Source organism: Amblyomma mixtum, chromosome 10, assembly GCF_055824585.1.
Source record: "Amblyomma mixtum isolate Tamu chromosome 10, ASM5582458v1, whole genome shotgun sequence".
Taxonomy (NCBI): Eukaryota; Metazoa; Arthropoda; class Arachnida; order Ixodida; family Ixodidae; genus Amblyomma; species Amblyomma mixtum.
This window is the reverse complement of record NC_143021.1, coordinates 172,643,989-172,666,498: the sequence shown is the minus strand read 5'-3', so window position 1 is coordinate 172,666,498 and position 22,510 is coordinate 172,643,989. Positions and strand designations below refer to the sequence as shown.

Sequence of the window (22,510 nt, the reverse complement as noted above, 5' to 3'; positions counted from 1 at the left end):
CGCCACAGAAGGGCTGCTGACGCAGTTTTCTTTGTCATTGAAAATACTGAACGCTTCAAAAATTTCTCGGCTCTTTTGAGTCTTAAATCTGCGCATCACACTTGTCCTTTCTAAAAACGCCTTGCATGCTGGCTTGTGTGAGCAACGGCGAATGTGGTCGGCTAGGTGACCTCCGCCAGATAACGAATGGGCTGTCCGGCGATGCTCTAGCAAGCGCTCGTTGAGGCAGCGTCCCGTCTGTCCGATATACCGTCTGCCACAGGCGAGGGGGATGCTGTATACAACACCAACTTCACATTGAACAAGAGGTTTGATGTGCTTAATTTTGCACATAGGCCTCTTTTTGGCGTCATTCACCAGGCGGCACATGCGTCCCAGCTTTTCCGGGGCCGAAAATACTACACGCACGCCACACTTGTCGCCGACCTTCTTGAGGCGGTGTGAGACCTGATGCCAGTAGGGCACAACGACATGTCGCTGTTTGGTACGTGCATTTTCCCTTGGCTTGCACCGCCCACCAGATTTCACCTCGCGAATCTGGGTTTCCACCACAGATGCCAGAATTTCTCCTGGATACCCAGCCTTATCCAATCGCCTTAGTTGGGCATGGACGCTGTCACGCACTTGATGTTCGCACGACTTGGCAAGAGCAGACCGGACGCAATTTTTTGCTATAGCTCTTTTCACGAGCTTGGAATGGGCCGAATCATAGTTCAGAATTTGTTTCTTCGACCGTGGCTTATACTGCCAGCACACACGCGTTTCTTCAAAAATAAGGCACACATCAAGGAACTGGATGCGACCTTCCTGCGGTAATTCGTGAGTGAACTTCATTCCGAATGCATTATTAGCAAATATTTCCAGAATGTTGTTCACATCGATACCTCTATCCTGAGCATCAATCACATTTACTACCACCAGGTAGTCGTCAACATACCTAAACACTTTCTGCACGTTGGCATTGTAAAGGGACGCCTGAATACGCTTGTCAATACTAGATAAAAATATATCACTTAAAAGTGGTGCTAGGCAGGAGCCTATGCACACTCCTTCTTTTTGGATGAAATGGCGCTCATTAAAGGTGGCAAAGGTAGATGACAAGTAAAACTTTAAAAGCTCTAAAAAGTTGTCGGTGGATAACCCTGTCCTGTTCTGAAAGGCCACCGGCCCAGTGTCTTCAATAAAATTCCTTACAGCGCGGAAAAGTTCAGGATGAGGTATAGAATAGAACAATTCTTCAACGTCAATAGAAAACGCGAACATTTCTTTGCCTGAAGCATCAGATCGAGAGAAATAATCAATAACATCGTTAGAATTCTTAACCAGAAACGGATCTTCTAGCGGAATATCTCTAAGGTGCTTCTGCAGGAACCTGGACAGGTTGCCCTGCCAAGACCCTTTTTCTGTCACAATAGCCCTAAACGGTACACATTCTTTATGTGTTTTTGCCGAAAAGAAAACACTCAGTGATATTTCATCTGCAGCGTTGATGCTCTTTCTTAGTGAATCCAGGTTGAGTTCTTCACATAAAGCAATAGCCATATTCTTCGCTTTAGCTAGCGACACTGTTCTGGGAACGAAATTTTTACACATTGCCTCATTTGCTTTTTGTGTAAACAATGTTTTTGGCATTACAACAAAACCACCCTCTTTGTCCGCAACCAAGAGAGCAATATCTTTGCTTTTCAGGTAATTAACGGTAGATCTAACGGGGGAAGTGATATATTTTTATCTAGTATTGACAAGCGTATTCAGGCGTCCCTTTACAATGCCAACGTGCAGAAAGTGTTTAGGTATGTTGACGACTACCTGGTGGTAGTAAATGTGATTGATGCTCAGGATAGAGGTATTGATGTGAACAACATTCTGGAAATATTTGCTAATAATGCATTCGGAATGAAGTTCACTCACGAATTACCGCAGGAAGGTCGCATCCAGTTCCTTGATGTGTGCCTTATTTTTGAAGAAACGCGTGTGTGCTGGCAGTAGAAGCCACGGTCGAAGAAACAAATTCTGAACTATGATTCGGCCCATTCCAAGCTCGTGAAAAGAGCTATAGCAAAAAATTGCGTCCGGTCTGCTCTTGCCAAGTCGTGCGAACATCAAGTGCGTGACAGCGTCCATGCCCAACTAAGGCGATTGGATAAGGCTGGGTATCCAGGAGAAATTCTGGCATCTGTGGTGGAAACCCAGATTCGCGAGGTGAAATCTGGTGGGCGGTGCAAGCCAAGGGAAAATGCACGTACCAAACAGCGACCTGTCGTTGTGCCCTACTGGCATCAGGTCTCACACCGCCTCAAGAAGGTCGGCGACAAGTGTGGCGTGCGTGTAGTATTTTCGGCCCCGGAAAAGCTGGGACGCATGTGCCGCCTGGTAAATGACGCCAAAAAGAGGCCTATGTGCAAAATTAAGCACATCAAACCTCTTGTTCAATGTGAAGTTGGTGTTGTATACAGCATCCCCCTCGCCTGTGGCAGACGGTATATCGGACAGACGGGACGCTGCCTCAACGAGCGCTTGCTAGAGCATCGCCGGACAGCCCATTCGTTATCTGGCGGAGGTCACCTAGCCGACCACATTCGCCGTTGCTCACACAAGCCAGCATGCAAGGCGTTTTTAGAAAGGACAAGTGTGATGCGCAGATTTAAGACTCAAAAGAGCCGAGAAATTTTTGAAGCGTTCAGTATTTTCAATGACAAAGAAAACTGCGTCAGCAGCCCTTCTGTGGCGCTAAACAAAAAAGAAATAGATTACCTGAAGGCAAACGGGTGGATTCAGCCAGGTAGGCGATAGATAGTAGGTGCGCCGATGTGGAAAACATGAGTGGCATGGCAAAGGAGCCTTCTGCACTTTTTCGATTTTTTGATTATGGGTTAATCTTGTCACGGATTACTTTTCCTTGCGCCCCCTTTTGTATATTATCGCTGTTTGTGAAATAAACCTCAGTTGAAGTCCGGCGTTCGTCCTGTCTCGTCTACCTTCGTCCGTGTCTTTTTAGCCGCTGGAATGTATCATAATAGTACTACCAACCAACTAGCCCAACTCTCTACGCTTAATGAAAAGGAAGGGTGCGTAAGAAATTAAACACTTCTGAAAGGTGTCACTTGCCACCACGAGCAAAGAAAAAGAAAGGACGGTTCCACTGGAAGCGTTACGGACGCGAAATGGAAAGTCGCGTCTGGCGCGCAAGGCGTAAGGAAAGGGACAAGTCAGCAAGGGAAAGCAAATCGTTCTCGTCTTGTTCCTCCCGTAGAAAATGGAGGGACAAAAGCAGGGACAAAGACACGCGTAGCTCTGAGACAAAGCTGCTCGCTATTTCAACGCACCCCCTGCCGAAAACAAAGAAAGATGCCAGAGCCTTTCTTGGTCTTGTAGGGTACTGCCGGCGATACATACCGCGGTACTCGGACATCGCTGGCGCCCTCACCGACCCTTTGCGCAAAACTGAACCAGAGCGCGTCACCTGGAACCCCGCGAAAGAAAAGTCCTTTCTCACTCGAAAGGAAGCCCTGATGAAGGATCCCGTGTTAGTCCCCGGAATATACAAAAGAGTTCATAATCCAGAGTGACGCGAGCAACAGGGGAATGGGTGCCGTGCTTTGCCAGACAGATGATCAAGGGAACGAACACCCAATCCTTTATGTAAGCAGGAAGCTCACTGCCAGGGAAGAAGCATACAGCGCTTCTGAAAAGGAATGCGCGTGCCTGGTGTGGGCGATAAAAAAAAATTCAGGGGGCACTTTGGCTCTCTAAAGTGCTGCAAGGCGAAAGCGTTTCCTGGCGCAATGTTTGTTTTTATTTGCTTTTTATGTTTCATATTTTGTTTATTTTTTATTTTCGCACATTTTCTTATTTTTATTGTTTTTATTTTTATTTTCATAATTTATTTTTATTTTGTTTTTATTTTTGTTTATTTCCTTACTTTATTTTTATTTTCCATTTCTTGACTTTATTCCTTTGGTTTCATTATGAAACCCATGCATTCACTAGATGCACATTTATTCATGCTGGAACATTGAGCCTTTTAAGCAGTGACGCCGGAAGGCTGACCAATCTGCCGACGCGTCTGCTAACGACAGTATCAGGCATTAAAGACTTTCGCCTTAAAACTTGCCTGCTACGTGTCTGGTACGAAGTTCATCGTACAAACGGACCACTGTCCTGTAACCTGGCTAGAACGCATGTCGGGCAAAAATGGTCGCCTCCTGCGCTGGCGCCTTGCTCTGCAGCAATTCAGCTCCGAGGTACATTTCAAAAAAGGAAAGGCAAATGCCAACGCAGATGGCTTAAGCTGATGCTTCTGAAAAGGGAAAGGAAAATAAGGGATTTGGACAGGCTGTTATTTTTTTCTTGCTGTTTTGTACTCTTCTGTTTCCTTTTTGTTCTACTCGCGAAGAAAATGGTCTGTGATGCGACGGTGCCCTCGCGATTGAACCTGTCGCCTGTCAGCGAAATTATTGGCAGGATAGAAGCCTGGCAAATCTCTGGCGAGATGGAAGGGCATTTTCTGGCTGTTGTTGTGTCCGGTCCAGACCACCTCCCTTCCAGACCTGAAGAGACCGGTTGGCGAGCCGTTGATAGCCGGCGGACAGACTAAGCCCCGACCTCGGCACCTCGAGAAGTGGCTACGGACCTCTTCCCTTCGTGCACGATTTTCCGGGCGGGGGCGAGCTGTTGTGAACGTGAATTTCCAACACCGGAACGCTCCCAAGGATGGCGTCCAGGCCTGCGTCTCTCCGAGCCCGCGCGTCGTCTTCGTGGAGAGTGTTGCGCGTTCGGCCGGTCAGCTACCGAGACGCTCCCCAAGGACGGCGCTCAGGCCTGCGTCTCTCCGAGCCCGCGCGTCGTCATCGTGGAGCGCGTTGTGCGTTCGGGCCGGACAGCTACCGGAACGCTACCGGGGTTGCCGTTCAAGCCTTGCAGGCCAATCTGCCACCAGGACGCTCCTGATTGGACGAAAAGCGGCGGGAGTCTGTGCCGACTCTATTTAAGGGCTCCTGTCTCCTTTGTCTCTGTCATTTTCCTGTTGTGTTACATCGTGGCATGTATCGTGCTTCTCGTTGATTGTAAATATGTGAATACATTTATCTTTTTTCATGCTGCTTCAAATCAGTTCCCCGTCTCATCAGTGCTCCGGCCGGTCGGCGGTAGCGGACCCGCGTCCCGACAACTGGGAACCCGCGTCTCAACTGCAGCCTGTAAAATTTGAGTTGCTGCTCCGCTCGCATGGACGAATATTAAGGCGAAAGCCATTATTTCTTTATATATTTGTGATACCCTCAGGGTACAAAGCACATTTCAGAGGGGAACGGCAGTTCATAACAAGAAAAATAAACAAAGCACAATTCATACAAAATCATACAACTGAGGCAAGAAAAAAGAAGTGAGCAAAATTAACTCGGAACAGTTTAATAAAATAGTTTAAGAACAATACTAGTAGGTGGAGAACACAACACTACAATAAAATACAAAAGCTATCATTATGTAATTAGAGTAGTAAGTATTCTTCTAAATTCCGTTGAATAAGTGATGCTAGTTAATGATGCGGGTAGGGAATTCCATTCTTTAGAGGTTAGCGGAAAATAGGATTGCGCACATGTCACTGTGTTACAATGAGGCACTGTGACCTTGTGTTGATGATCACGACGGTGAGAAATTAATGGTGCCGGTTGAATCCATCGAGACCGAAGTTGAAAATTGGAGTAGAAAATCTTATGGAATAGGCAGATGCGGAAGTGCTTACGGCGGGTAGCTAGGGGCAGGAGGTTTAAAGAACTTTTCATTTGGGTCACGCTAGATGTACGCTGGTAATTGCCTAAAATGAGTCTATTTGCACGATTCTGGACAGTTTCCAGAACCTCTTTCAGTGAGAGCTGTCCAGGGTCCCATATGGATGAAGCGTATTCCATTTGCGGTCGTACGTAGGTGGTGTATAATAATGATTTTAACGAAGATGGACCAAGTGTAAAATTTCTTCGAAGATAACCTAGCGTTTTGTTTGCTTTAGATGCTATATGTTCTATATGAAGTTTCCAGGACAGGGTGTTAGTTATATGTATGCCAAGAGACCGGTACGATCTTACGCTTTCAAGGGGATGACTGTGAAGAAAATAAGGAGGACAAGTAGTATTCGAACGTGAAACTCTCATAGATTGGCATTTTTTAATATTTAGTTCCATTTTCCAATTATGACACCAGTCCAGTATGTTATTAAGATCGACCTGGAGAGAGCGAATATCGGAATCGTTAGTTATTTTATGGTAAATCACGAAGTCGTCGGCAAACAAACAAATCCTATAGTTAAGAGTAGCAGGCAGATCATTAATATAAATCTGGAACAGTAAAGGGCCAAGGACGGATCTTTGAGGAACCCCAGAACCAACTGGCACGGTAGAACCATTAGTGTCATTAGCATGCACAAACTGCAGACGAGAAAAAAGAAACGCGCGAATCCAGTTCAGAACAGAAGGATCAATATTTAGAATGCTGAGTTTATATAGAAGTAATGAATGGTTAAATTTATCGAATGCCATAGCGAAGTCGAGAAATATGCAGTCTGTGGAAAACGCGGAGTCTAAGTAGAAGTGCAGATCAGTAGTAAAGGAAAGTAATTGAGTTTCACAGGAGAAACCTTTCCGAAAGCCATGCTGAGTCAGAGAAAAGAAGCTATTATCTTCAAGGAAATTAACAAGCCGAAAGGCCATGCTGAGTCAGAGAAAAGAAGCTATTATCTTCAAGAAAATTATATGTTCCATTATTTTGCACGGTATTGATGTGAGAGAGATGGGTGGATAGTTAGACGGGTTCTGTTTGTCTCCGGCTTTATGTACAGGTATGACCTTAGCAGTTTTCCAGCCCTGGGGTAGTACGCCATCATGGTACGACTGTGAGAATATGCTTTCCAAAATGATGGAGGTATATTCAACAGTATTCCCAAGAAATTTGCTATTAATGCCATCCATTCCGCTAGAAAATGTTTGTTTCAATTTATTAATGATCGGTATAATGCCATGAGAGTCAAACACAATTGGATCCACACTGTAGTAGTTACACGGTTGGAGTTTCGGATGGTGGCGATCAACAGATGAGGAAGAAAATGACTGGACAAAAGAGTCATTTAATGAAGTGGCACAAAGATGGTCCGGAATGGGATTTCCAGTTGCTGGAAGTAATGACACTTTGTCGTTAGTGCTAGGTTTTATTATGCTCCAGATGCGTTTAGGATTAGACTTTAAGTTGTTCGGGAGGGTTACATTAAAAAAAGAAAATTTAGTAGTCTTTAGTCCACGGGAATAGGCTAAGGCAGCTGATTTATATGCAGTCCATCGCTCAGGTTTTAATGAATACCTAGCAGTTCGAAAAAGTATTTTCTTTTTGTTAGAAAGGCGGTTTAAATATCGATTATACCATGGAGCTTGGTGATTCGACTAGACGCGCCGAAGAGGAATACGTGGGTTAATCAATTCAGATACCTTATTTCGGAACATGCACCAGTTTGTTTCCACAGAGCGCTCGAGGTAATTAGGTATCTATATGTGTAGAAAAGAGCTCAGTTCGTCATTAATAGCAAGAAAATCAGCCTTGTTGTAGTATCTAATATTTTTCTAGTGGTTTGATGAAGGTGCGTGTTCATGAGTTAACGTGAAATGTGATACATCGTGGTCGCTCAGGCCAGGCATATGTATTACAGGTAATGTGCAATCTTCTGCAGTCGTTAATACAAGCTCTAGAAGAGGAGATGAATTTTGAGTAACACGTGTGGGCGAAGCGACGATTTGTGTCAAGCCAAAGTCTGCGCAGATGGTGATAAATTGGTTAGTTTCTGCGCTCGGTGGGTTAGAAAAAGGGAACGTGTGTGACCAGATAATGTTGGGATAGTTGAAGTCCCTCAAAAGTAGAATTTGTGCGCTGGGATATCGAACAGTGAATCGATTTAGGCTTTCATGCAAGCTATCACAGAATGACATATCGCTAGAAGGGGAGCGAGAGCAAACGCGGATGATCACTTTTTTGAAACCTAAATTCACGCAGCACCACACAGATTCAATATCAGAAATAATTGATATGCAGTGACAATCAAACTGGTCGTCAATTGCGAGCAAAACACCGCCACCTGTTCTTTGAGTGCGGTCACTGCGGTAGACAACATATTTTTTATCGCAATGAAACAATTCTGAATTGGATATTTTGCTGCTGAGCCACGTTTCAGTTAATGCAATAACATCTGCTTTGAGGTCGTAAATCAAGGTGCATAATTCATCCTTCTTACGAAAAATACTGCGAATGTTAGTATAACAAACACAAAATTCTGATTTCGATGATGTGGCATCTCTGGCCCTCGCGCATTTCTATTTCTTATCCTTATCGGGCAGTAGTTGGAGCCCTGAACGAATAAATCTAGGTGATGCAGAAGCACTCATCGGTGCAGTATTCGAATATGCGATTTCAAAAACAATGTCATCTACTTCATTATAACTGTAACATTTTCCATTGACATGCAGTTTCTTATACCCAAGTTTATATGGTTTATGCAGGCTTTTACCGTATTCTCTTAGCTTTTTTTGAATTTTGCGTGAGGCAACGCATAAGTCCTCACTAAGAGCAAAGCCAGTGTCTTTTAACATGGTACATTTTGCGAGAACTGATTCTCTGTGCTTATAGGTAGCAAATTTGACAATAACCGGCCTTGTTTTTCCTTCTACAAACCGACCGATCCTGTGCGCACGTAAAATGCTTTCACTTGTTAAGCTGAGGTTTAGTTTATCGGCAATGACCCCTAAAACTTTCTCTTCAGAATCAGCATACGCTTCACTTTCATCGTGTTTTATTCCGTAAAAAAAGCAGATTGTCGCGTCGAGAACGGTCATCTGCATCGTCTAATCGGTGGCGCATTGCGCAGGCTTCCAGTTCAAGACGGTTAACTTTATCGCTTAGCTCATTAAAATCGGCCTGCCAATGCTGAAGCATTGAAGTCTGGCCTTCCACAACGTCTAACCGGGTCTTTATGTCGGAAATAGCTTGAAAAGCGATTCTCTGCTGGTCTTTCAGTTCAGTCACCGTATCGGCTACCGATTTTTGCACGGTTTCCATCCTGATTGAGCGCTCGCTTAAATCTTTGAGTGTATTAACAATTTCCGCAAGAGCCTATTTGTCAGGACCCGGATTGCACTCTAGGTCCCCACACAAAAGCAATAAAAGTGAACAGAAAGGCTCAAGCAAGGCTCCAGGGCATGGAAGCACGACTATAAAGACATCATCAGACTTAAAGCAGTGGTAAGGTAGTTTGAACTGGTAACTGACCTGCATGACGGAGAAAAGGCGCGCATGAGCCTCCCATTCTTTCGGTGCTTCCATGCCCTATGAGCGGCGACTGCGCAGCACATGCTTTTATATGGTGCACAGTGGGGACTGTCGATGATCCTGCGGCTGCGATAGACTGTGGCAGGATGTGATGAGGCAGGAAATGTTGAAGCTGTTCATGGCGGCAAGTTGTCGACCAGTCGCATCCTGGTGGAGCGGCAATACTGGATGCCCCTGAAGCAGAGGCGTTGATGGCGAGCGCGCTCAAAGGATGCACTTGGCCATGGTCCACCCAGGCGGCAACTGGAAAGAAGAGCAACTGCTTGACGAAGAAGAGGCGCGTGAGCCTCCCATTCTTTCGGTGCTTCCATGCCTCATACTGTCGTTAGCAGACGCGTCGGCAGGAGTGTCGACAGCCGCGTCGGCAGCCGTGTCGGCAGGAGTGTCGACAGACGCGTCGGCAGCCGTGCCGACAGACGCGTGGGCAGATTCGTCGCCTTTTGGCGTCACTGCTTAAAAGGCTCAAGGTTCCAGCATGAGTAAAGGCGCATCTAGTGAATGCATGGGCTTCATAAATAAAATAAAAGGAGTAAAGTCAAGAAAAGGAAAATAAAAAATAAAAATAAGAAAATGAGCAAGAATAAAAACAATATAAGATGTGGAAATAAAAATAAAAAACAATAAAATTAAGAAAAGGAGCAAAAAATAAACAAAATATGAAAAACAAAAAAGTAAATAAAAACAAGCAGTGGCCAGGAAACGCTTTCGCCTTGCAGCACTTTAGAGAGCCAAAGTGCCCCCTGAATTTTATTCTGCAGGCAGACGGCTGGAGTTTTTCAATGATTCCGGACAATCCAGACGTTCTTATGTCAAATTATTTATAGAAAAACGCATACCATCATAATGTGGTTTGTGGTTTGTGCTTTACTCCAAGTAAGCCAGTAGTTTGGCCATCAGAATTTTTTACAAGCAGTACAGATTAATACGAAGCACTTGGTAAGTGACAAGAGGGGTTCTTTTTTGAAATTTCTGTTTAGAAATTCTTTGCGCAGTCGTATTCAGACATCGCTGGCATAGCTCCACCCATTTCAAGCTCCGTAGGGACTTCCTTGCCATTCAAACTGCACTGTTGTTACAAGTGAAGGCACCCCAGAACTTCTCTCATGGTGGCACATCATCTGCAATTCAGGTTCCACGACACAATTCTCAGTTTCGGTCAAATGTTTAGAGGAATCCCCCAAGGTGGAGTAGATTTGTAATAAGGGAGTAATTACTCATTGGCATTCACCCGAGCGCAGCCATACGGCTACAAAGGAAAGCTGTACAGCTTTCTCAGAAACATCGCAGTTAAAGAAAAATTCGTCCTGGTCCGGGGTTCGAACCCAGGACCACCGCTTCACCGGAGCAGTCAATCTACCAATTGAGCTAACCAGGACGGCAAGCAGGTAGGGCGATAGCGAATTGACCCTATCCATAAGCTTGCCGTCCTGGTTAGCTCAATTGGTAGAGCGACTGCTCCGGTGAATCGGTGGTCCTGGGTTAGAACCCCGGACCAGGACGAATTTTTCTTTAACTGCGAAGTTTCTGGGAAAGCTGTATAGCTTTTCCTTTGTAGCCGTACGGCTGCGCTCGGGTGGATGGCAATGAGTAATGACTCCCTTATTACAATTCTCAGTTTCAAGGGAAGCCTTCTATTCCACATATCTGCTAAATGCCCTTTCTTAGGGCATCTAAGCATGTACTGTTTACAAACGGACCACTTTCATATTTGTGTTGCCCCCCCCCCCCCCCCCACACACACACTTTTGAAACAACACCTTAGTCCTGCGCTGCTGCGTCCGCGACCCTTCCTTAGTCGAGGCGTCCCCTAGGTCGACGTGTTCGTGAACGCTGGCGGTCATCTCTCGGCTCGTCGTTATCGATGCCAGTAGGCGTCAGAATTGCTTGTAGAAGGACCCACGTCCGTTGCGTGACTCTTCGATTTGCTTCATGTCATTTGTTGCTCTTTCCATAGCCACGGCTGTAGTTGCACTTGCCCCCAAGCAACTTCACTGGGCGCATAATAATGAAACGCGCTCACTGCTTCTTCGTAGGTCAGCTTACTTGGCGTCTTTGCTTTCGCTTTATTTTGTTTTTTAGGTTTTCATGAATAAATAGTTTCATTCGCAGATAATATAGCCGCAAAATAAGCCCGAAGAAATAAAAATACGCGCGGACTATTTGCTACTACGGACTACTACGTATTACTCCGCCGATGGCAGAGCGGCAAGCCGCCGCGGGACTGGGTGAAAGGCGCTCCACGCGTTGGTCGACTCCGCCCATCGTACGAGGCAGAATTAAAAAAAAAGGCGGGAGCCGGACGTTAATTCGATTTAATTGGGGAAATCGGCCACACAGGGCAGTAAATCGCAGTTTCTAAGAAAGCTCGGAACGTGTAGATCGAGTTCCCGCGGCAAAAAGACAAGCTTTAATGTTAGTCTTCGTGTGAGGATCCCAAACAGTGCATGCATACTCAAGTTTTGGTCTAATCATGGTGTAACATGCCAATTGCTTAACGTTAGGGGGAGCTTGTTTTAACTTGTGCCGAAGAAAACAGAGATTGCGAAACGAAGAAGAGCATACGGTTTCAATATGTTTATTCCAACTAAGATTATTCGTTAGTATTACTCCTAGGTACTTGTATTCTTTGACTTCTGAAAGGTCTCCGCAGGGGGGCGTCTGCAGCATGCAGACGTTGATGAGTGGCGACACCACGGGGTTAACCTGAGCATCCGCAGGGACATACCCGCAGGGGGATGATGGTGAACAATGCGTCACCACGGACCCGAGCATCCGCGCTTAGCCGTGCGTGGCATCGCCGTGTCCGGGGAAAAGGGGATCCTGGTGGTTGAGCCGATGCCGAGCGCTTGGAGCCTTAAGGCCACTCGGCGGAGGCAACACACCACTTTGTCCCCAGCTTCCTGTAGACGGCACCTCCGGCCTGACCCGACCGAAGGAATCGGCAGTCGCCTTTTCCTGTCCTCCCCTTTATCTTTCACTTTCCTATCTCCTTTCTCACAACTTTCCTGTGTCCTCCTACCTTCTTGGTTTTTTCCTTTTTTCCTGGCGACGAGGGTTAACCTTGTGTGACCAACTACCCTGGGTTGAGTTTAGTTAGGGTGCACAGCTGGCGTGGGCAGGACTTGCGTGCAAGTTCCTGTCCCGTCCCCTTGTTCGGCTCCATGGTGGGTGGCTGGCACCGTGGCCAAACAATACACATATCTTATGGCTCCCCTTCCTAGCAAAATGGTCGCCCTCCAAAAAGAGTGCGGACCGATGTGACAGCTCAGTTCCTCCAGAAATCCAAAGAAATTTTCCCGAAATTCCATGTTGTGCACTGTGAAGAGACAGAAATAACTGCCAGAACAATATCCCCATTCTTGGTTAAAAAAGCCTGACCGACACCTTGGGCACGGGCTATAACCTGAAAAAAATGCCTAGGGGAGACCTTCTGCTAGAGCTCAAAGACAGTAGCCAACATTCAACACTATCCACCATAACGTCAATTGGGGAAACCCCAGTGTCAATAACTGCGCATAGATCCCTAAACACAGTCCGAGGTGTAATCTCTGAAGCCGACTTCCTCAAGCTAACTCAACAAGAAATGCTGGAAGGTCTTAAGGACCAAAATGTCATCAATGTCTACCGTATCAAAATCAGGAAAGACAACAAAGAAATACCAACCAAGCATCTAGTCCTCACTTTCAACTCAAGCACACTCCCAGAAGCAATACAGGTTGGCTATCTAAAAATAAATGTCCGCCACTACATCCCAAACCCGCGACGGTGTCACAACTGCCAGCGGTACAGTTATGGCTCACAGAGCTGCCGTGGCCGCAAAACGTGCGCGAAATGCGCCTCACATGAACTCATCTTAGAGAACTGTGAAGCAGCACCATACTGCGCCAAATGTGAAGGAGATCACGCCGCTTGCTCAAGGTCTTGCCCAACATGGAAAACCGAAAAAGAAGTAATCACTCTCAAAACAAAGGAAAACATTTCATTCAGAGAAGCACGTCAGTGACTTTCACATACCATTGGCACGTTCTCCTTCAGTGCAAAAACAATATTCGCCGATGTGGTGCGACGGGGCGGGGCACCACACCGGCCATTGGCACCTGCCCAGGCCACGCACAGTGAGCCTGCGGCAGGGCCATCTGCGCCCCCGGCGGACGCGGTGAAAGCTGCCCTGCCATTTCTTGAAAAGGGCTTGCCCGCCCGCGTGTCGGCAGCCCCAAAGACCTCCCCCAGTCGGGGGAGGTCTGCATCTCGCACAGCTGCAGCTTCTTCCCGGCACTCCAGCGCCTCCCGTGAGGCAATGGACACATCCCCCAGCACATCCACAATGCAGGAGCGGCACAGCTCACTTGAGCGTGCCAAAAAACCGAAAACTCAAATTACAGGCCCCAGTAAACCGGGAGCCTAGGTCTTTTATCCTATTCCCCCATAGTAAAAATGGCATTCCTAATTCATTGGAACTGCCGAGGTCTGTTGAATAATTACAGCGATGTAAAGGACCTCTTAAACTCATTCTCTCCTGTAGCTTTATGCTCACAGGAAACAAACTTAGGACCCCAACATAAGAATATTTTGAAAAAATATAAAGTCTTCCGCTGTGATAGAGAGCACTCAAGGCGGCTCTCTGGAGGTGTCGCTATTATTGTACAGAGTGGTGCTGCAACTCACGAAGCGAAACTTAAAACTAGATTTGAAGCTGTTGCAGTCACTGTTGTACATTTCAAAACAATAACAATATGTTCTATATACCTCGAGTCACACCTAACAGTCACACTACATGATCTCGAAGCACTTTTTAAACAGCTACCAGAGCCATACCTAGTTGTTGGAGATTTTAACGCCCATTCTGGTTTTTGGGGGAGTGAAGAAACAGATACTAGAGGTCATATTCTAGAGGATTTTATTCTGTCCAACAATATCTGCCTGCTCAATACAGGAAAACGCACCTACTGCTCTCCAAGATCTGGAAAAATGAGCTGCATAGACCTTTCTCTTAGTTCACCATCTGTTTTTATCGATTTTAAATGGGATGTCCTGAATAATCCCCTCGGAAGTGATCACCTTCCCGTGGTATTTAACTTATCATCACCTCCAACAATCATCCCAAGTAAACCGCGTCCATGGAAGCTACACGCAGCTAACTGGGAGCTATTTCGGGAAAAGGCCTCTCTTGATAAAATATTTACAGATAATCTTAGTATTGAAGAACTGAACGAAGCGTTTACATCTTGTATCATTGCTGCGGCACGTCTTGCTATTCCTCAATCCTCGGGAGTTGTCCGACAGCACCACAAAGAGTGGTATAACAAAGAATGTAGAGAGGCGAAAAAGGAGCAGAATAAAGACTGGGGAATATTTCGCAGGTACTCAACACACGAGAATCTCATTATTTTAAAAAGGCGAGAGCAAATCCACGGCGTATCCATCGAAATGCTGAGAAAGCGTCCTGGAAAAACTATATAACATCCATAAACAGTTCAATTACATCCAAGAAAATGTGGGAGCAAGTCCATAAATTAAATGGCAACTTTTCTCCTTTCACGATTCCTTTCCTTAAAGCCCCTGATGGACAAACAAATATAAAGGAACAAGCTAACATCCTAGGCCAATATTTCTCAACAGTTTCTAGTTCTGCACACTACACTGAATCTTTTTTTAAAATATAAAAACAAAGCTGAAAAAAAAACAGACTTCCAACAAGCGGTTGTGCAAATGAACCATTCAATAGGTTAATTACAATCGAAGAAATAAACAGAGTTCTATCTGCTGGCAAGCAGACTGCTCCCGGCCCTGATGAAATACATTACCAAATGCTGGTACATCTTTCCCAACCTTCTGTTGAAGCTCTTTTGAAACTTTTTAATAAAATTTGGACGCTAGGAAAAATTCCAGAAGCCTGGAAGAAAGCCATAATAGTACCGTTCCTGAAACCGGGAAAACAGCCTACATCCCCCTCCAGTTATAGACTAATAGCTCTTACCAGCTGCCTTGCCAAGTCTTTTGAAAGTATTCTGAATATCCGGTTAACCTTTGTGCTTGATTCTCGTGAGCTCCTTGACATTCATCAGTGCGGTTATAGAAAAGCATGCTCGACAACCGACCATTTAGCCCGCCTCGAAAATACTCTCCGAGAAGCTTTCATACATAAACAGCACTGTCTTGCGGTCTTCTTCGATCTCGAAAAGGCATATGACACAACTTGGAGGTTCGGCATACTCTGCGACCTAGCAGAACTTGGCATCCGCGGAAGGATGCTGAACTGCCTAAGCGATTTTCTATCCAACCGTTCCTTTCAGGTACGCCTAGGTTCAACCATCTCAAAGAAGTTTGTTCAGGAGAATGGGGTACCACAGGGGTGTGTTTTAAGTACAACTCTCTTTGTCGTAAAAATGAATTCCTTAGCAAAAATAATCCCAAAATCAATAGTGTACTCAGTTTATGTTGACGGTCTTCAAATAGCCTGCACGTCAACAAACATATCAACATGCGAAAGACAAGTACAGTTGGCAGTAAATAAATTAACGGCGTGGGCAGAGAGAAACGGATTCCAGTTCTCTCCTCAGAAAACAGTGGCCATAATGTTCTCTCTCAAACGAGACCTACAAGCCGAACCACTCATACACCTGAACAATACGCACCTACCAGTAAAATGTGAACACAAATTCCTAGGCGTAACCTTTGACAAAAAACTAACTTTCCTGCCTCATATAAATGCACTGAAAAAGAAAGCCTCCCGATCCCTTAACGTACTTAAAGTATTGTCACGAAAACTTTGGGGGGCCGACAGGACATGCCTTTTAAAAACTTACCGCTCTGTAGTACGTTCTATCCTTGATTACGGATGTATAGTGTATGGGTCAGCGAGACCATCAACGACTGGATCCAGTACATAACTTACGTTTGCGTCTTTCAACTGGTGCATACAGGACATCACCCACAAACAGACTTTACGTAGAAACCAACGAACCATCACTTACAGACCGAAGAACCATGCTCACATGCTCATACATTTTAAAAATCCACTCGCTGCCCAAACAGCTTTGTTACCCCATAGTCACAAATTGCTTATCAAAAACACTGTTTCACAACAAACCGCTAGCTATAAGGCCACTCCTCCTGCGTTTTGAAGAGTTGTGCCAAAACCTCAATGTACTAGACACATTACCTGCCATTGCTCGAAGACGAGATCCGCTGCCTCCATGGTACAATTTTCCTGAAATATGTGATCTCACCCTTACACAGTTTCGTAAAAAGCAAACCTCACAACAACATATAATACAAGAATTCCTTGCGCTCGAAGAAAAATACCGTAGTTTTACAGATTTCTACACTGATGGATCAAAAACAGATGTTTACGTGGGAAGCGCAGTGGTACGAGGCAATTCAGAGGAAGCAGTACGACTTTAACAAAGTGCATCCATCTTCACTGCAGAAAGTTTCGCAATCTGTATGGCCATAGAAAAAATAGTTAACGAGAACCGCGCAAACAGTATTATTTATACAGACTCCTTAAGTGTAATTACAGGTCTCCACTCTGGAAACGCAATCGCTCCTGTACTTGGTGACATCATACACAAAATATTAACAGCCACAGCTCGAGGACAAAACATAAAACTTTGCTGGGTCCCCGAGTCATGTAGGAATAAAAGGCAATAAGAGAGCAGATTTGTGTGCTGCTAAAGCTCATGGCATGGAAATAAAAAAGGAGATATACCTTTTAATGATTGCATGAAATTAGTAGAAAGGAAACTAAAGAGGAAATGGCAGTCGGCTTGGAACAGTGAAGTAAATAATAAATTACACTTGGTAAAACCTGTCTTACGTGAATTTAAATCATGTGTGCACCAAGCACGTTTCAAAGAAGTAATCTTATGCCGTCCCCGAAAAGGCCACACGCACCTTACGCACAACTTCCTACTGACCAAACAAGACAAACCTGTTTGCGAAGCATGCGGAGACGAACTTACGGCTAACCATATTTTAATGTCTTGTGTTAAACTTGAAAAAGTAAGAAAAAGTACTTCAGTCAGTTTAATAAGGAATGCATTCCTTTTCATCCAGTCTTGCTCTTACATGATAATGCCATTGTTAACATACCTTCTATATTTAACTTTTTAGAAGAAGCAGGCTTACTCGAAAAGTTGTAAACATTGAACCACTGGCTCGCTTTAGTGCATGATACACCTCAGCCCCTTTCTCATTCCTGAGAAGAAGGCTGAGGCTTTTATTTGATTGGTTGGGATCCTCGACATCCTTGGCCAGCCAAGGATGGTCGCTGAGGCTGCCTGACCTTTCTTTTTAAAGCTTTTACCATTAACCATTCTCAAATCTCGTTTTGTCTGTTATTACTAGGTATGACCAAATGTTTAGGGGAATCCCCCAAGGTGGACTAGATTTGTAATAAGGGAGTAATTACTCATTGACGTCCACCCAAGCGCAGCCATACGGCTACAAAAGAAAGCTATACAGCTTTCTCAGAAACTTCGCAGTAGAAGAAAAATTCGTCCGGGGCCGGGGTTCGAACCCGGGACCACCGCTGACCAAGCGTAGCCGTATGGCTGCGCTTGGGTTGACGTCAATGAGTAATTACTCCCTTATTATTACTAGGTAGTTAAACTTTTTAGGTCCTTTACACCACATTTTTATTAAATCACACAGAAAACATTCCCTATTACCTTGTGTTTGGCGCATGATGGCCTTAGATTAACAGTACGTTTTGCTGGGCTAGTTGGTGTGACATTGTGTTCAGGAAAGAAAAAACAGCGCTAAATTCTACACAAACCACACAGAAAGACGGACAGGACGGGCGCTGACTCCAACTAAGTTTATTGAAAGCCACATGTAGCATATGTATAGCCCGAAGAAGGTGAACGCATGCGCATTTCCCACATGGCAACAATACCCACACACACACGGACGATAACTTCTCATAATCGCGTATTTTTTAACAATCTGTGCTCACTTCCTCGTAGGGAGATAGAAGTGGTGCTGACGCACATGCCACCCCTCTCTTTGATAAAAAAGGCTTCTGCCAGTTCGCGAGCTAATCTATCTTTACTTCTGGTTAGAATTTTAATCTCTTCAAGTCGTGGTGCACAGTGCTTTTTATTTTCTTCAATGCAAGAGCGGCAATGGGCGGGAAGGTTTTCGAACGAAACCGATGCGTTCCCTAAGGACCTTCTGTGTTCCCCGGCACGCTCGTTGACGCAGCGTCCGGTCTGACCGACGTACACTTTGCCACATGTAAGGGGGATCTCGTAGACCACTCCCGTGGCACACCTTACGTAGGGCTTTGAGTGCTTCTTCCCACACCCAAATGTGGCTGGGGGACGGAAGCTGGGGGACGGAAGTGTTTGCTGGCGCTACCTGCCCAGGGCCAAGAAGGATTTTTTACCGTATGATTCGGCTCAGTCTAAAACTGTCAAGACGGCTATCGCCACCCTTTCTATGGAATCAGCACTCCTGAAGTCGTGCTCTCACATGATGCGGGAGAGCTTCGAGGGCGAGGTGAACAGACTGCGTAAAGCAGGGTTCCCTGACCACGTCTTGGCTGCCGTAACCGAGGCATTGCTGCAGAAACTTAAGGGCAAGCCAAAGGGGCAACGGAGGAGAGAACCTTACGGTGAAGTCAAACCAGTGGTGATACCGTATATGCGCAAGGTGTCCCACAATTTAAAACGAGTTGGCAATAAGTACGGAGTCCCCATGGTCTTCTCCGCCCCCTGCAAATTGGCAAAGATGTGCCCCATGATTAGCAGCGGTGCGAAAGCCACATTTGGGTGTGGGAAGAAGCACTCAAAGCCCTACGTAAGGTGTGCCACGGGAGTGGTCTACGAGATCCCCCTTACATGTGGCAAAGTGTACGTCGGTCAGACCGGACGCTGCGTCAACGAGCGTGCCGGGGAACACAGAAGGTCCTTAGGGAACGCATCGGTTTCGTTCGAAAACCTTCCCGCCCATTGCCGCTCTTGCATTGATGAAAATAAAAAGCACTGTGCACCACGACTTGAAGAGATTAAAATTCTAACCAGAAGTAAAGATAGATTAGCTCGCGAACTGGCAGAAGCCTTTTTTATCAAAGAGAGGGGTGGCATGTGCGTCAGCACCACTTCTATCTCCCTACGAGGAAGTGAGCACAGATTGTTAAAAAATACGCGATTATGAGAAGTTATCGTCCGTGTGTGTGTGGGTGTTGTTGCCATGTGGGAAATGCGCATGCGTTCGCCTTCTTCGGGCTATACATATGCTACATGTGGCTTTCAATGAACTTAGTTGGAGTCAGCGCCCGTCCTGTCCGTCTTTCTGTGTGGTTTGTGTAGAATTTAGCGCTGTTTTTTCTTTCCTGAACACAATGGCCTTAGATGCCTATGTGCCATTAAACCCAACACAACACGACTTCTGAAAGGTGCCGAGTGGGAAGATTATATGAAAAGGAATGACTGTTTATTTCGTTAGTGATCCGCATAAATACTGTCTTGTCAGCGTTTAGTTCCATCCCTCATTTAACGCACCATTCACTAACATTCTGTAGGTTATGATTAAGTAAAATCTGGTCGCCTTGAACTATAACTTCATTAAACAAAACACAATCGTCGGCAAACAACCTAATTTGAACAGGATGAGAGATGATGTCGGTAATGCCATTAATATAGATAAGAAACAGTAATGGCCCAAGGACACTGCCTTGCGGGACACCAGAAGTGGCTGGAAGTTTGTTCGAACAATAACCATTGATACTAACATATTGAAATCTGTTAGATAAATAAGCCGCAACCCAATTAACAATAAAAGAAGGAAGACCTATAGTTTCACGTTTGTCGATAAGTTTATTGTGCGGAACTAAATCAAAAGCTTTCTTAAAATCTAGAAATATGAGATCTATTTTCTCGGAATTGTTGAGAACTTGAGCGAAATTGTGAATTACAGATGTAAGTTGGGTGACCGTAGAAAAGCCTTTGCGAAAACCATGCTGGAAAGCCGATCATTTGTTGTCGTCAAGAAATGTTTTAATGTAATTGGCTACGATATGTTCAAGAAGTTTGCAGCATGAAGAGGACAACGATATGGGGACGGTAATTATTAAACAATGCGGCATCACCTGCTTTGTGTATGGGAACGACACGGGCCACCATCCAATCGGGTGGTAGACTTGAAGACAAAAGAGAAGCACGAAAAATGATAGCAAGAAAGTGCGAAACCAACTCAGCATAACCATGTAAAAATGAATTAGGTATTTCGTCAGGCCCAGGAATTGCTTTTTTTTTTTAAAATTCAAAAGCATTGCAAAAATACCAGGTTGAGATACAAGATCGTGCACAGGCTGGGAACAAGAATCACGAGTTGTGAAATTATTTGCAGGTTGGGGAAAACGCAGTGAAAACATGAATTGAACTTGTCAGCAATATCTTTTATGTTGGTGAGCAACGTGCCCTCATGCACCATCGCAGGCAGGGATTTTTTTTCTTTGCTTAAAAAATTCCAAAATTTTTGAGGAGCGTTACGAATGAAATTTGGCAAAATGTTTTGAAAGTAATGTCGCTTAGCAGCCGCAACAGCTTTAGTCAAAGAAGCCTGCTTCGTTCGAATGATGTTGTGAGGGACACGGGCTCTTCTTAAGCGTTTAAGTTTTCTTTTGAGATGCAAGATTTCTCGCGTAATCCAGGGATTAGATTTGCCACTTTTTTTCGCTCTTGATGGAATCATTTGGTTGATACATTATGTGCATATGTCTTTATTATTCGTATGTATATACATATGAACACAGCCGGCCCGTCGCGGTGGCTAAGTGGTTGGGGTACTAGGCTGCTGACCCGAAAGACACGGATTCGATCCGGGCCGCGGTGGTCGAATTTCGATGGAGGCGAAATTCTGGAGGCCCGTGTACTGTGCGATGTCGGTGCACGTTAAAGAACCCCAGGTGGTCTAAATTTCCGGAGCCCTTCACTCCGGCGTCCCTCATAGCCTGAGTTTCTTTGGGACGCTTAACCCCAATAAACCGATAAACCATATGAACAGAGCCCTCTCTCGGCTTACAGCAATGACGACAGCCAACAGAAGTCGTAACGCCTTACATACTTTTAGTGAAATGTAACAATATGCAATAATCTTAAGCAGGAAGCCTACAACAGAACTGAGTCTGCTTTCTTGTGAACAGTACAATGGCCAAATACTGTTATGTCATACAGCAGCATGCTGTAACATAAAGCATTAACAATTAGCCTTCTGCTAGATAACGATATATAATAGCTAATTTATGAAGATGCCATGAAACAACGCATAGTGTTTTACAAATACCAGCAAGGTGCGCGTTCCACACAAGATTCCTGTCAAAATATAACTTCAGATCTTTCACATATTTATTTATTTATTTAACAATACTGTCAACCCTCGTGTGAGGGTCCTTACAGAGAGGGTATAAAAATTTCATAGAAAAACAGCACTATTCACAAGCATGATGATGATTCAAATATGATGTATATTTGACAAAATTACATATGAATAAGAAGCAGACTGAATAGAAAAGGAAATTTCTGAAGAGCTGGTCCCATCCTTGTCCTATGAATTTACCTGCGTTTGTCAAAATTCACTAATCTTGTATTTATTCGCGCCTTTTTTGTCCACGCCAATAACCTGATATCTTTTACTTTTCTGATATTGTCGCCGCTTGTATTAGGGATCATTGCAGTGTTTTTTTTTTTTGGCGAGAAATAGATTGATCGGTGGCTTCTCACCTGGCGCCAGGAATTCCGCCATCGGGGGGATACGACGTCGATGCGTGTTGAGCAGAGCGTCGGGCACGAGCAACATCTGGCCGGGCATCCCGCACGGCAGTGGCTGCAGAAGCTCCATGCGCAGACTTCCGTCGGACGGCACCACCCGAACCTGCTCGCGACGCAGGCAGCAGCAATCGTGCAACCCATCGATGGACAGCACTGGCAGGTTACACAACGGCCGTCATTCGATGAAGGTTCATTGAAAATGGCTGCGGCTTAGCTCAGCTAACTCTGGTTATGCGAGCGAAAGTCACGATTGCATAACCAGCGTGAAGTCACGCTACGAAGTCACGCCTACTGCTGCAGTGCCGCGTGTCTGCCATAACATTGTGAGCGCTAACGCATCCAGCCCCCATCTCCAATATGCAGCCCAAATCTCC

At 45.2% G+C, this 22,510-nt stretch overlaps 1 protein-coding gene across 1 annotated transcript in view; it reads right to left on the bottom strand.

Moving 5' to 3' along the window:
- LOC149327750 (calcium-activated chloride channel regulator 1-like) overlaps positions 1–22,510 on the bottom strand; it is an 884,343-nt gene that overhangs the window by 771,693 nt on the left and 90,140 nt on the right. The window contains exon 3 of the mRNA XM_089564962.1: positions 22,089–22,239. Within this exon, the coding sequence (XP_089421088.1) occupies positions 22,089–22,239 (151 nt within the window). The remainder of the gene's footprint in view (positions 1–22,088; positions 22,240–22,510) is intronic.